The sequence below is a fragment of the Poecilia reticulata genome, unplaced genomic scaffold (assembly GCF_000633615.1).
Source record: "Poecilia reticulata strain Guanapo unplaced genomic scaffold, Guppy_female_1.0+MT scaffold_155, whole genome shotgun sequence".
Taxonomy (NCBI): Eukaryota; Metazoa; Chordata; class Actinopteri; order Cyprinodontiformes; family Poeciliidae; genus Poecilia; species Poecilia reticulata.
The window spans coordinates 156,294-171,098 of NW_007615016.1; the positions used below are offsets into that span (position 1 = coordinate 156,294).

General features: G+C 37.4%; 2 protein-coding genes across 2 annotated transcripts in view; one reads left to right on the forward strand and one right to left on the reverse strand.

Moving 5' to 3' along the window:
• Positions 1 to 6,949, forward strand: part of ube2b (ubiquitin-conjugating enzyme E2B (RAD6 homolog)) — an 11,833-nt gene extending 4,884 nt beyond the window's left edge. Inside the window, exons 2-6 of the mRNA XM_008401936.2 lie at positions 2,492 to 2,572; positions 3,642 to 3,667; positions 5,021 to 5,110; positions 5,761 to 5,849; positions 6,509 to 6,949. Coding sequence (XP_008400158.1) covers positions 2,492 to 2,572; positions 3,642 to 3,667; positions 5,021 to 5,110; positions 5,761 to 5,849; positions 6,509 to 6,637 — 415 coding nt within the window. The 3' untranslated portion in view covers positions 6,638 to 6,949. The remainder of the gene's footprint in view (positions 1 to 2,491; positions 2,573 to 3,641; positions 3,668 to 5,020; positions 5,111 to 5,760; positions 5,850 to 6,508) is intronic.
• Positions 6,950 to 9,310: 2,361 nt separating this feature from the next.
• cdkn2aipnl (CDKN2A interacting protein N-terminal like) lies at positions 9,311 to 11,153 on the reverse strand. The gene is made up of 3 exons (XM_008401937.2): positions 10,894 to 11,153; positions 9,858 to 9,963; positions 9,311 to 9,776 (listed from the first exon to the last, which is right to left on the reverse strand). Exons 1-3 carry the CDS (start codon positions 11,103 to 11,105, stop codon positions 9,768 to 9,770), a joined length of 327 nt encoding a protein of 108 aa, XP_008400159.1. The 5' UTR covers positions 11,106 to 11,153; the 3' UTR covers positions 9,311 to 9,767.
• Between the last annotated feature and the right edge of the window lie 3,652 nt (positions 11,154 to 14,805).

A 14,805-nucleotide genomic window follows, 5' to 3' on the forward strand; every position in this document is an offset into this window, starting at 1 on the left:
CCCAGCAGGTTGTTGCTAGGCAACCAAAGCTGAGGGGGTGGGCTTGAGCCTGCTTGTTACCCAGCAGGTTGTTGCTAGGCAACTGAAGAGTCGGTGTGTTAGTTGATTCCCCCAAACTAGCCTAGAGCTGCTAAAGCCTCTCCTCTGCCTACATCTCCCAGAATGCTGTGCGATTCTGGGTCAGAGTTCAGTGAATATCCTAGTGGATTGTATCATCTATTGATCTTGGTCACGCATCATGATATTTATAGTTTTATAAAGTCCTCATGCTGATATGTTTCCTGGAATGATCCATTAGGGTGATTTCCAATTAAAACGTTATTGCTTCTAAAATATCCAAAATGATATCTTCAGATTGAAACACGAACTCTTAAAATATTTAGGTTTTTATTTGTGTCTTTGCTAGCTGGTATGCGCTAACCTCCAGCTCTACAGTGACTGACCTGTCAGAAACTCCTGATGTGCAGCGAAACACAGTAACCGTCTGCTGGTCGATAAATCCTGTTTCTCATCATCAGTGAGTTTGTCTGCAGGCCGTTAGGAAGAGATCTGAGCTCTTACTGCTACAAATCTGCTTAACAGATTTAATTGCCGTAAACCTTCATAAAGCCTACATTTCTTGTAGACATGGGGGTTTTATATGATGTTTAAGTTGTGTTGTGGTTCCTCCACCTCTTCATTACTGATCAAGAGTCTGATTGTGAGGCCTAACATGAAGCGGCTGATTTCAACCAGTTCATTCATCGTGTTGCTTTGGTTCATTACTCTGTCATCCGCACCAGACTGGTGTTGGAGAATGAATTTGGAATGGCGGCTCTGATTTGCTCCCGTCTCTGTTGCCAGGCAGTCGTTGCTGTGGCATTTTGCTCTGCGTGTCTCAGATCGTTTGTCGAAGTTCAGATTGTGAAACCACAACTGGCCCGGCAAATAAGCGCCGAATTGTTTTCATTTCGGGTTAATCAGTCGGGTTCTAAACCGGATAGAAGACGCATTTCTTAAACTTAGACGTTCTACTGCACAGTATTAGATCAGCATGTTCTCAAATGTAAGGTTTTAATTACTGAAAACTGGAGTATTTTTTAAAACACTGATATAAATGCAACATGAATAGAACTTAAGGTTATTACAGTAGATCTTCAAGATGCTTGATTTGTGAATTTAAAGGTCCATTTTTAGGGAACGAATTGTATTAATTTCAGAAAAGACGTCTAAAGAAAAGTTCCACAAACACTTTAAATGTGTAAACATGTTCCAGTTGAGCCGGTCAGGAGGAAGTTGTTTTGTTGCAGAGCAGAGAGAACCTGCAGCACATGACGCTTCCTGACTGCTGCTTTGCTTCTGCCAGTTTAGATATTTAGAAATCATGTGACGGAGTTGCTTTCTGTTCTGCAGAAAGCAAGGAAATCGGCATCAAGGCGTCAACAAAGGTCATCAGAGTGACCAGAACACTGACCATGCAGAGACGCATTAACTGCAGAGCATCCGTTTGAATACAGATAGTTTATTTTAACCTAAAAGTCTGGATAATGTGGCTGACAAACACGATGGAAGGGTTTCATGTCGGTCAATATTGATGATTATTTGTTGTTTTAAATATCTGAAATATCTGCGCTAAACTGCGCAGCCACGTCCTGCCTGCGCAGTTTAGCCTGTAGGCTGTTGCTAGGCAACCAGAGAGTGAGCGAGTTGCTAGGCAACCAGAGAGTGAGCGAGTTGCTAGGCAACCAGAGAGTGAGCGAGTTGATGCCACCAACCTTTCCTAGCTAACTATGAGCAGCTTAAGTCTTTCTTGTGCCTACATCTCCCAGAATGCTGTGCAGTTCTAGATCAGTTTTGTAAATGTATTGATTATTCTGTCAGTTATCTATTGATATTGATCATGTGTCTTTCTCAATATTTTTTGTGATTGATTTTATTATCCAGATGTACCAAAACAGCAGTTCTTTAATATTAAATGCAAAACTACATGCTGTTTGTCTATTATTTTAAGTTCATTTAATATATTTTCAAATGTATTAATATATCCTGAAACTTTTATTGAACAAGCAGCGGAGAAACCAGTAAAACGTCATTAATTGAAAACAATAAATCAGAATTCTTATATTAAGAAATGTATCACAATAAACAATGCGATGAATACCAATCCCACGATAGTTTGGATTATTCCTTTTTTACTTTAGTTTTTAGTCTCCAAGTATATGAGGGTGTTTTTATGGCTGAGTTGCCGTCAGCGGCGTTTCCAGCCTCAGCCCTGAACGCAGCATGTTGGCGTCCTGCTGCTGATCCTGCACACAGCCTCATGTTGCAGCTGACTGATGATTGTCAAGGTGTTAGTTAGTCGCCTCATGCTCCACTCGTTCATCACGCCCTCTGGCTGTTTTTCCTCCTGTCCTTTATTATTATTTTATAAATCTTTTCGTTGTGTAGCCAGCTGCCTCCCTCTGAAATGCGCTTCTCTTTCCTCCTCATCGTTTCTTCCTCTCCTCCTCAGACTTCAGGAAGACCCTCCCACCGGTGTGAGCGGAGCGCCGTCTGAGAACAACATCATGCTGTGGAACGCTGTTATTTTTGGGTGAGTCATGTTCTAAATGCAGCTCCACCCCACCGTCTCCTCTCTGATGCTCACATCCTGCAGCCGCCTCTTTGCTTTAATAAAATATCAGATCTCGGTGCTAAACTTCTGGCTTCGTGTTAAATGGACCAACGACACGATTCAGCTTACATCTGAGTTTTGGTTAACTTATTTTAGTTAAAACGTCTCGTTCAGGCCTAAGCCACACGTAGCCGAATATCTACAGGAAATAATAATATCACTAAAAACGATTATTTATAAAACCCAAGTGAAGATGTGAGAAAACTTGTTCGCACTGCAGTTTGATAAATCCACAGTTGGAATTTAAGTTGATTATTGAGAATATGTTCTTGCTCTATTATGTCATTATTATATTATTACTGGAAAATGGACTCAAAATGACAATATTATCGTTTATCGCGATAACTTCTGGGACAATTTATTGTCCAGTAAAATATGTTATCATGGCAGCCTTCACATTCTTGCAGTGACGTAATTCCAGTCTCGTTTTATTAACTTTCTCTAAAGTGTGTGTGTGTGTGTGTGTGTGTGCGTGTGTGTGTGTGTGTGTGTGTGTGTGTGTGTGTGTGTGTTGCCCTGTGACAGACTGGCGACCTGTCCAGGTGACCTTGCCTGATATTAGATGGATATTCTAATACTCTATTTAAAAGTGGTTCATCTGTCCAGTTAAATGAACCTCCTGGCGCCATCTTTAATTGCTAACAGGAAGTTGTTGCTTTGAAGCAAGCTGATTGGCTGACAAAGGCTTTAGCTCTGCACTACACTGCCCCCTAGTGGTTTGGCATGTTAAAAGCAGCGAATTTGTGCGAATTTCTTATTTTATTTTTGTTTTATATTCAGCCTCAGCGTGATTTAATGCGACACGACGAAAACAAAGAATATAATTGGCTTAACATATCTAAATTAATTACCATAACAAAACAGCCTGACACAAACAAGTCTAATCTACTAATTCTAGTTCTCTGCTATAGAAAGTGACACTCTGCCTCAGGTTATCAGATCAGTGTTGAACTTATAAATATAATATTTCTCTCTCTGTCTGCTGCAGGCCTGTGGGGACGCCATTCGAAGATGGTAAGTTATATGTTTGGATTTATTGGGTTCATAAAGTGGTTTGTTTACCAAAACACAGAATTTTATTGAAGTGGAGCCGCTTCAGCCGAACGCAGCCTGGAGCTGCGAACACAACTCTGCAAAAGTAACAGAGCTGGATATGGAAATACATGAGTAGTTCAGGAGCCTTTTGATTGGAGAACAAGTAGGCTTCATAATTATTATCATTATTATAAGGAAAAATACGTGAGCTCTGCAGGAAACTAAAGGAAAAAACATGAATTGAAAATTAATGACATTATTTTTCCCTAAAGGAAATCCTTCTCATCATTTCCATGTGGAAGAGTTTGGAGTAGAGCTTTGCTAACCTGCAGCCTCCCTTCAGGTTTTGTTTTGAACTTCCATCCATCTTCTAACACCTGGTCCCTCAGTGGGGTCAGGAGGGTTGGTGCATCTCCAGCTAATGTTCTGGGCGAGAGGCGGGGTCACCTGGACAGGTCACCTGGACAGGTCACCTGGACAGGTCACCTGGACAGGTCACCAGTCTGTCGCAGGGCAACACAGAGACACACAGGACACACAACCATGCACACACTCACTCACACCTAGGGTCAATTTCGAAAGGCCAATTAACCTGACAGTCATGTTTTTGGACTGTGGGAGGAAACCGGAGTACCTGGAGAAAACCCACCACCGGGTCCGGGAATCGAACCCAGAACCTTCTTGCTGCAAGGCAACAGCTCTACCCACTGCGCCACTGTTCTGAACTTTGTAATTTTTAATCACTGATGTTTCAGCTGCTTTCTGTGCTGTAAACTGATTTTCTCAGTTGTAGTTTCTCTGTCTTTGTGAAAATGATGGAAAAAAATCTAGTTTGTCAGTTTGAGATGTTTAAAATGTGAAGTGCTAATGATGGTTAAAATAAAAATAGGTTGAGATTTAAAAAGGTTCAGCCGTCTGGGTGGCGCTCAGGCTGTTGGTCTCTGGAACAGCAGCAGGTTTTTGTCTGTTCTTCGCTCCACATGATCCGACGCTTTAGTTTATTCAAACGTTGCAAAAATGTGAATAGACTTTATTGGCTACGAGGAAATGTGGACTCAGAATAATTCGCTGTGCTTTGGCACTGCTTATGAAATAAAAATTACAAATATTGTGTCTGATATTGAAGGATCTGTTCCTGCTTTTCTAGTTGACGTTTGTCAGCCTCTCCCTCCCTGCTCCTGTCTAATCCTGCACAATAAACAGATTTTGCTGCAGTCCGGGGTATTTATAGTCCCTTCATGGTTTCCTCTGCCGTCAGCAGCGTCTCCATTTTTCACATCTGCATCTTTCTTGCAGACTAAAAGCTTCGTGTCTTCCTCTCTGCCTCTGCAGGAACATTTAAGCTGCTGATAGAGTTTTCAGAGGAGTATCCCAACAAGCCCCCCACGGTTCGGTTCGTCTCCAAAATGTTTCATCCAAATGGTGAGGGATGCTGCAGCAACAAACACATTCGCCTTTTCTGGTCATCTACACATTTAGAGCAGAAACGACTTTAAAATGCACCTTAAAAACTAGTTTTATTAACTTTTCCACCAGAATCTTTTCAGAAGTTCTTYCCATCAAAGAAATCAAGATAATTATTTAATCACATAATAAATTAAAATGAGCTCCATCATTTCCATTCTGTTTTTTCTGTTTATAATTCATTTTATTTATGGGTCAAGTTGTGTAATTTTTTTAGTTTATTTTGGATAATTAAAATGTTTTCTGGTTTCTTTGGGTCGTGTCCTTTACAAAGTTAAACTTTATTGGTCTTTTAGATGATGAACATTATCAATAAATTACTTTATGATGATCTCAACATTATTGTCATTTATCAACTTGATTTGCTTTGAAAGCTGCTCTTTTAGTTTATTTCTGAGTTTTAATTGGGTTTAGTTCAAATCCATTAAAGCTGAAATAATTTATCTCCTACATTTACAGCCACCATATCTTCTTTTTTTAATTAAAAAACTAAATATATGAGATGATCAGCTTAAAGGTTATATAATCATCCTGTATTTGCCAACTGCATGAGTTTTAATGTTGGAAATGACCTGCTTCAATGTTAACTATTGTTTCCTGTTTTCCAGTTTACGCTGACGGCAGTATATGTTTAGACATTCTTCAGAATCGCTGGAGCCCGACGTACGACGTGTCGTCCATACTCACGTCCATCCAGGTCTGTCGGTTTATATTTCTGCTAACTAAACTTTAAACAATTTGTCTGAATGCGAGAGAATCTGTGAATTACAACTGAACCGCTGTAGATTCATCACACACAGCGACGCTTGAATATTTTATCAAACTAAATCAGTTTCTATTTGTAAAATTACATCAGCGTGAGAAGATGTTAAATATTGTTTAATCAGAAGAAGTACTTTATTATATTTTAATAAGTGTCTCTCCCTCCATAAAGACGTCTGTGTGGTGAAAACTGATGTAGTTTTTCCTGCTGCTTCTGCACCTCTTTGTTTGATTTTTCCACTTTTAATATTCTGGGATTCTGTCTTTTAATGACATTTTGTGGCTGGCGCCTCCTAGTGGCAACCTGAACAATGACGTTTCAGTATTTAAATTTGAATAGCTTAGTAAGAATGTGTAGTTTTATATAAATAAATATATCGTCTGTCATAATAAATTCTGCAGGGCGATAAATGTTGAGATTTAAGTGTTAAATGGACAGTAATAGAAATGCTTCTCAACACTAATGAACATCATTTACTTAAAAAAAAATCATGAATGTTTTTTTTTTACTTGAATAAAAAAAATCTTACTTAAATAAATAATTTTTAAAAATATGTTGAATGAAATGTTAGTGTTGTTGTGTTGTGTGTGCAGTCGCTGCTCGATGAGCCGAACCCCAACAGCCCGGCCAACAGCCAGGCGGCGCAGCTCTACCAGGAAAACAAGAGGGAGTACGAGAAGCGGGTAACGGCCATCGTGGAGCAGAGCTGGGTGGACGGCTGAGCGTCTTCCTCTCCGTGCCCATCGTCTTCATCACCCCTCCTCATCATCGTCCCTCTTCTTCAGCCGCTCATCAAGAAACAACAGTAACTATCAAAACTCAAGTGCCACCCTGATAAGTAAAAAGGAAAACCAAATCTGAACAGACATCAAGTTGCTTACCGATCGATGCGTTGTAGGAAATCTGGGGTGTTGGGTTTCCATCTTAAATTGTGTTTCTTGTCTTTTTTATTGCATGGTGTGGGATAAGTTATTGCTAAGAAAACTTGTAATATATGTTTGGTTGGACTAAAAGCGGTTAATGCCTGAGTTTTACTTTGTTTTTGTTTTGTTTTTTTTCTGCTGGTCTGAGAACGAAACGCTAACGACCAAATCGGCACGTTTTTAAAAGCTGTGGAAAAACCCAGGAAATGCCTTTCAGCGCTCAGAAATATCACTGATCCTCAGTTAAACTAAAGAACGGCCACCGCTCCGTCTCCGCTTTGGATTCAGTTAGTTTGAGGCAGCAGCAGCAGGTGAATCACGACTCCCCGACTCGACACGACAGAGGTTTCTTATGAGAGAGGAAATAATGTTTTTACGTTTCATTATGCAGAGCTGCTTTCTAATTTTCTCCCTCCTTGTTTGTGTTACCTGGAAATAAATTCCCCTGAGAGGTAAAAATAGCATTATGGAGGCACTGCAAAAACACAATTCAGTTTTGGTTTACTTTCTAGTGCAAATATCAGTTTTGTCTTACTTCAAGTGTGCTAGCTTACAAGCAGCTTTTCAGCATAAGAGATGGTTTGAAATAAATAATTCCTTATCAATGAAAAAGTTTCAGTTCCGTTGACAGATTATTTCACTTATAACAAAATATCTTTCCCGTGTTTATAAGTGGAATAATTTGGCAGTGGAGCTAGAACTGGGTTGCTAGGTAACGGGCTGGGCCTGGCTGGGGTTGCTAGGTAACGGGCTGGGCCTGGCTGGGGTTGCTAGGTAACGGGCTGGGCCTGGCTGGGGTTGCTAGGTAACGGTGTGAAATAACCTGACAGTGGAAATATTACTTTTTAAATACATTTTACTGGATGATTGACTTAAAACAAGCTCCTTTTTTTTTTTTGCTGAAAAGTTACTTATTAAATTTCTGTTTTAAGTGCAGTAGGATATTTGTACTAAAACAAAACGACTTTTGCAGTGGGATGCTTCCACATCATGTTTTATACTAAATAAATGCAGATTGAAGAGAAGTCGGCCAGGTAGGAGGGAAGCTTAGTTTTTGTTCTATTTTATAATTTCTCTCCCAAAACAATAAGTGTCCATGTTTCTGGTCGCTCTATTAAAACAACTTGGCTGCGAATATTAAAGAAAAAATAAAATGCTAAATTAAGTGATGCTCTTCTTCTTTTATTTAAATTGAAAACAGGCTGCTGCACCATCTCGCTGTTCAAACCTTCAGTGAAGATTAAATGTTTTCTTTTTGGTGTCTGTACCTTTTATTTTATTTTTTTATGTTTTTTTTATTATTTTTCTTGGAAAAACAAAATTCTCCTTAAGCAAACAGTCATGCCTGAACCCGATCCGCCAACATGAAACGGAAACCCCCCCTTTCTTAAACAGATGCTCATATTGTGGCTTGTGACTTATTTCACCTAGTAAACAGAATATGCTATCAAATTTTGAGAAACAAATGTATACTTAAAATAATATGCTGTATAAACATAATAAAACACATTTTTCAGACTTTGACAGAAGTTTCTTTCTGACTTCTTTGGTATGTTTTGAAAACTAGATGAATTTTTTTTTTAATGCAGCAAAACGATCCATTTTCTGGATTTTAGTTTTTTTCTGCCAGGTGAATTTGACTCTATTGGTCATGTGACAAAGTTTGGGATGAGGGTCTAAGTTGATTTCTTTCTACAAAACTGGCAAATTTAATGCCAAAAGTATTTAAACATTTAAGCTTTACCTGCTCAACAGTAAACTTTTCTTATAAAACCTGTATACCATAAAAGAGTTTTAGATTTTTACCTTTTTAAAAGGAAATTTCAACAAAGTTTTTGAGTCAATTATTTTTCAAATGATCGATGTGGTCAGGGGCCGATGAAAATCGGTATAAGGGCCACAAACGGCCCCAGTGCCACACTTTGGACACCCCTTTTAATTTTCAGGGGTTTTTTGGGATCTTGAGCCTTAACTTCCAATAATATTTTTTTAAATTCTGGGTGATAGTTTTTGTATATAATTTGCTTGATCAAATCTTAAAAATCCTGGCCTGCTTCTCAAACTGCATTATAAGCCATCCGCATTTTGTTGATCTGAATTTTCTCAAGCAGTCTCGGTATTTTTGGCGTTTTTTAGGTTCAGAGTAACTGAAACCGTTTTGGCTGCTGCAGCTCCCTCCCTGTGTAGCTGAAACACTTGTTACATTTTAAAGCCTTCAAATAAGACGCAGAAAAAAGAAACTATTGAAACGATGCCATAAATTAACACCAACTTACCAGCAAGTCATAATAAAACGGATAACGAGATTTAGCTGAATGTGAATGTAAAAACTTCTGCACATTTAAAGAAAAGCTGACATTGAAAAAAGATTTGTTTTACATTTTAAATCTAAATTCTCAAACCTGCATGATTTTAAATAATCCACTTTTTCTGATCTCTTGGTAATATCACCAATATTTTATTTGAAATAAATCGGTTAAAAAACAAGGTTCTTTATTCTGCTATAAAACACATTAAAACATGCAGTTTCACTGTAAATGTACATATTTATGCATAACTGAATGTAGTAAAATCTAGTGATGCCTGATATCGGTATCGGCCGATATTACTAATTTAACATATCGGTACGCTTGATGAATAAAATCAGGCTGATGCGAACCAATATTTGTTCTTATTTGTCGTTTTCTTTCCAAAGGTGTCAAAACGGTAGAAAATGTATGTAATATTGATTATCGGCTGTAACGGCAGTATTCAATATCACAACAAATCTTCATATCGGTGCGTTTCTAGTGAAGTCGATAAAACGTTATGCAATGAGATGCTCCAATGCCCTGAAGATGCAGCCATTTCTTTACATGATTAAAAAAATATTGTAAAACCATAAAAACTTTGTCCCTGTCGGTAAACATTTCAGCGGGTCCGGTTCCGGTCATCGGCCCTGTCAGGAGCAGAACAACAAGTCGGTAAGGATTTCCTCCTACAGCGGGTTAAACGTTGGTGCGTTTCCAAGGCAACCGACCTTCTGACTTTTCATGATTTCATCTCTGGTCTTGAAAACGGGCGCGTCCTCCACCACGATGCCTTCGGCCATTTCCTTCACTTTGTCCAGCAGCGCCGCGCTGTAGCTGCAGTCGGCAAACAGAAGGGGTCAGTGGCTACACGACAGCAGTTTTTACTGACACAGAAGAAGAAGAAGAGGCTTGGTTTTTTTTGTTTGTTTTTGAATGCAGCTTAAAGGAGGTTATGGCTTAAAAACTTAAAATATCTTTTTCATACCAGATCCGATTTTAATTGGTATTTTTTCCTCCGTTTAAATAACAGAAATATTTTCAATGAGGGGCTTTTATTCCAATCATCCATCCTTTGAGTTGTACGACGGAGTATCAGAATATAGCCATATTTGCAAAAAAGATGCAATTTTACCAGAACGTTTTAAAATAGTTTTAATTGGAGCAATGTTTTCTATAAAGATCTGATGTGGGCGGATCTTCTAAATACTCAGATGTTTGCATGATTGTTTCAAAGTCCTGCAAGTGATAATTTGATGCTGATGTGATAAAAGATGGAACATTTTACTATACAGAAAACTTTGGTATACTTTGGATGGAAAAAAGAATAGAAATGAATGTAAAGAAGGATGAAAGAAAAAAGAAATGTAGGCTGGAAGAATGAAAAGAAGAGATGGAATAGGAAACAAGAAATTAAAGGAGGGACATGGAGGGCAGGATATAATTAAAGTGGACAAATAAGGAGGAAACTAAAATAAAGAGTAGTACAGGATAAATGTAATTGTAATGGCGTCACATTACAATTGTAATGTGACGCCATTATCACATTACAATTGGAAAGAGTATTTCCAGTGTAAATACTCTTCCAGTGTATTTACACTGGAAGAGTATTTACACTTCCATTTTTACACTTCCGATTATTTAAGACCCCAGTTTTCATAACATAACTTTTAAACCTAGTTCTGTTCATTCCTAAAACATGAACTAGTAAATGTGTTGTATTTATGGTTAATTTCGGCAAAAGGGGTTTGTGGTGCGTTCACGTACCGGCAGCCCATGAAGACGTTGTTGGCCCACACCATGGACAGGGACAGCAGATGGTCCAGCCGATCCGTCTCAAAGTCGCTCATGTTCCGCAGGATGAACTCCCTCCGCGCCTCCCAGTGCTTCTCACTCTCCCAGTAACCCCGAAACGTCTCCACTTGCTGGGCCGTGGCCCGGTTCTGCTCGATGAAATCCTGGACGTCGAGCGCGGACATCTTTCTCGTGTACGAAAACGCAACTTCCGGTGACGTATTTTCCCCTGCAGCGCCGCACTGTGGTGGTGGAGCGACATAGCAACTCACGTGAAGCAAGGCCAGGTCAAATCGCTTCAAATTATTATGCGATTAACTCGCATTAAAATGTTTACAATTATACCCGTTTACTCTGAAACTAATCTATGGATAGTTTACTTTTAATTTTCAATTAAGAAGATTCATTAAATTTACAAATATAATCTTTTTGCCTGTTTTGTGTTTAATACAATGTATTAGGGCTATAATGAGGATAAAAGATTTAAAAATTTTAATTAGGATTATCAGGATACTGTGAGAATGAATTTGTATGAGAATAACAAGAATAACATTACGAGAATAAAGTACAAATAATACTAGACTGAAATCATAATAATACAGGAATGTAGTTATTACCAGAATAAAGTCGTAATATAATTACTTTTTTCTAGTAATACTACGACTTCATTCTCTTATGACGTTTTTCTCATAATCCCTTCATTCTCATAATGACTTTATTCTTGTAGTATTATGATTTTATTTTCCTAATTTTATTTTTATTTATTTTCTTAGCAAGGTCCTAATGCTACGTTGTATGTTGTYGTATAAGGATCATTGATTGATTGTCTGATGTAGAAAACTGACTTTTGAATAAAATGGAAGATTATATAATTTTATTTTCTTCCAACTACTTCTTTTCATTAAGAACTTTTCTTTATATCAACTTGTGACACATTCTTTTCRAACTGTAAATGAATGAAATAAATAATAAATTCAAATATATGCCATTTTACTCATCTTTTTATGTTATGTTGCATAATTTTCTAGGTCGTGGAAGCTCAGTGAAGCTACGCTAAATGTTTAGTTTAATTCAGTTTAATAGATGTTACATCTATTATCCAAATGTTGCCTATGAAACGAGTTACCTGTTGTTAWCAACTATGGAAATAAATGTTTTAGATGCTATTTGAAGGAAGCGCTGTAATATTTCCATTGAAATATTAAAAATAATCAATTTCAAAAGGTTATGCTATTGTGACCTATGTGGATCTGGTGGCTTCTCTTGGTGTGGTAATGAATGACAAGGGCCTGGTCAGGCTGGCATCAGTTGTTTCTTTTATTCACCATCCCGTCAGTGATCCTCATGGCTCTGAGGATTACCATAATACAGTAACCACAATAACATCATTGAAAATTACAGTGATTGCATAGTGGATTTTTTTTTTTTTTTACAGTAAAGGAACAACCAGTGAGTGTCCTTCTCAAAGAAAGTAAAGCAATTAATTAAATTGTTCTGAAAAATAAAATAAAATGCTGACATTTTATTTACTGGAGGCCAATTCTTTTGATTGAAAATGTTGATTTTTGTGATGTCAAACGCATCAATAAGGTTATAAGAAGCCATTTATCTAGTTATTGTGCCACCGATGTGCTTAAAAGAGAGTATATCCTTAGAGACTTCAACAAAGAACAAATTAAAAAGATTAGATCAAAATATTTATGTTTTCCACTTCCTGCCAAAATAAAAGATATGCAATTTAAAATTTTAAACAAAATTTATCCAACTAACAACTTCCTGAGAGACAGGTTTAAAATGGATGTGGACAAGTGTGGATTCTGTGAAAAAGTTACTGAAGATTTAAATCACCTGTTTTTCTCGTGTGAAGTGGTTCAGACTTTTTGGCAAAAGATCTTCATCAGTTTATTCTCAGCCATGGTATACAATTAGCAGATATAACCATACAAGATGTTACATTTGGTTTCTTCATCAATGATCACTTCATTGACTATGGAATAAATAATGTTTTATTTTTAGCTAAATTTCATATACACAAATGTCGCTTCTCTAAAACTATTCCCAACTTTAGACAGTGGATGAATGATTTAAACTTGTTCTATAAATCTTTATGTCTTGTAAAGTCAAAACATGCTTTTAAGTTGTCCAATTTTTTTTAAACGTTTCATACTATAATGTACTGCCCTGTTGTATTTTTCATTTTCTTTTGTATCATTTTTGTCTTTATTCTTTTTTTTTATTTGTTTCATTTTCTTTTCCTCTGTCCCAGTTGTCTGGCTCTGTTGTCATTTTGTTCTCTGATCTTATAATGTATACATAACGGTATCTTTATGGAGCTGATTGTATGTTTATATAATAATAATAAAAATAAAAAATAAAAAAAAATTTACCGGAGGCCATTTTTATGTTTTAGTTTATATAACCTTGCATTTTAGAACAATGCATAAAACAAATTAATCGTATATTTATATAAAACTGTTTACATAAAACTCAGCCTTATGTTAACCATCTGCAAAATTAAACTACGGTAATCTATAGTGAATAAAATCGGTACCAGTGAAAAAAAAAAACCCTTTTTAATCAGGGAAAATAACCTTTAACCTTGTTCTGTTGTAGCCAATGTGAACAAAGTGTGCTAGCGTAATCACGTGCTTACGTAACGTACGTAATGTCAAAGTTCAAGGAAAAAACGGGCTGGCTGTTAGCTAGCTGGAGCTCAGGAAAGAAAGGCTAATGCTACATTTTCCTACGTTTATTTGAAGAAAAATCGCAAAGAGAGACTGGTGGACTTCATAATTAAACAAAGTAAGAAAATACCAGTTTGTATTATACTATATAATTACAAACGACCTAAATCGATGTTTTTGTCTGCCACAATAAACTGATTTAACATGTCTTTGTACACCGACACTTAAAGCCCCCGATTGAACATTTATGTCTGATAAACTGTCTAAATGTGTTATTTGGTGTTCTGTCTTTATATTTCTGTGTGAATTTTGACATTTTCGTGTAAATAATTTACTTAAACCGTCTCACTGCTGGCCTCTTTAGGTAGATCAGGACTTAAGCAGCTGAATTGTCCTATAACGCGGTTCACCTTTCGCGGTCTCGCTGCTTCGCGGATGCTGGAAAAAACTGGGGCCAGAATCAACGCAAACCCGACCGGAGGCTTGACGATGAGATCCGTCGTTCTGCCGTAGATCCAGCTGTGAATCTCCTGGTGGAGGTTGGAGGAGACGCTTGGAGGGTTGTTGTAAACAACTACAACAACAAAGGGTTGTAAACAAAACCCTTTGTTTACAACCTTCCAGTTTCAAGCTAACGCTAAGCTAGTTAGCTTCCGTTTTCGTTATTAAGAGCCCAGAAAGGAACGAGGCTGTTAACAGATGAGCCTTAGCACTTTGGCACCAGTACAGTCGGTTATGTGAAACTTTATGTCTATTAATAACCGAGTCGTTTCAAACGATGTGACACGGAAGTCATGTCACATCCAGAGTTAGTGACATGAYTCCGGATCACATTAAGGCCCGATTGACGCACATCCGCTGACCTGAAAACAGGTTTTGTTCTTTGGTTTCAATGTAGAGTATTTATTTATGCTGTGTAATAACTGTAAAAACTAAAGGTAACTACTTCACGGATTTCACTTATCGCGGGTTATTTTCGGAACGAAACCCCGAAGAAAAACGAGGGATCACTGTAGTACAAAACTGTACGTATCTTGTATTTATTTAGGTAAAAATACTTTTCACAGCACTGCTTTGCCAAAATGACATATTGTCACCTGAGTGTGACAATTAAAAAAAAATATATATATTTTATTTTTTGGCCAAAGTATAATTTAGGAGGGGGAAAAACACTTTTGGCCAAATATTACATACTAGGTAG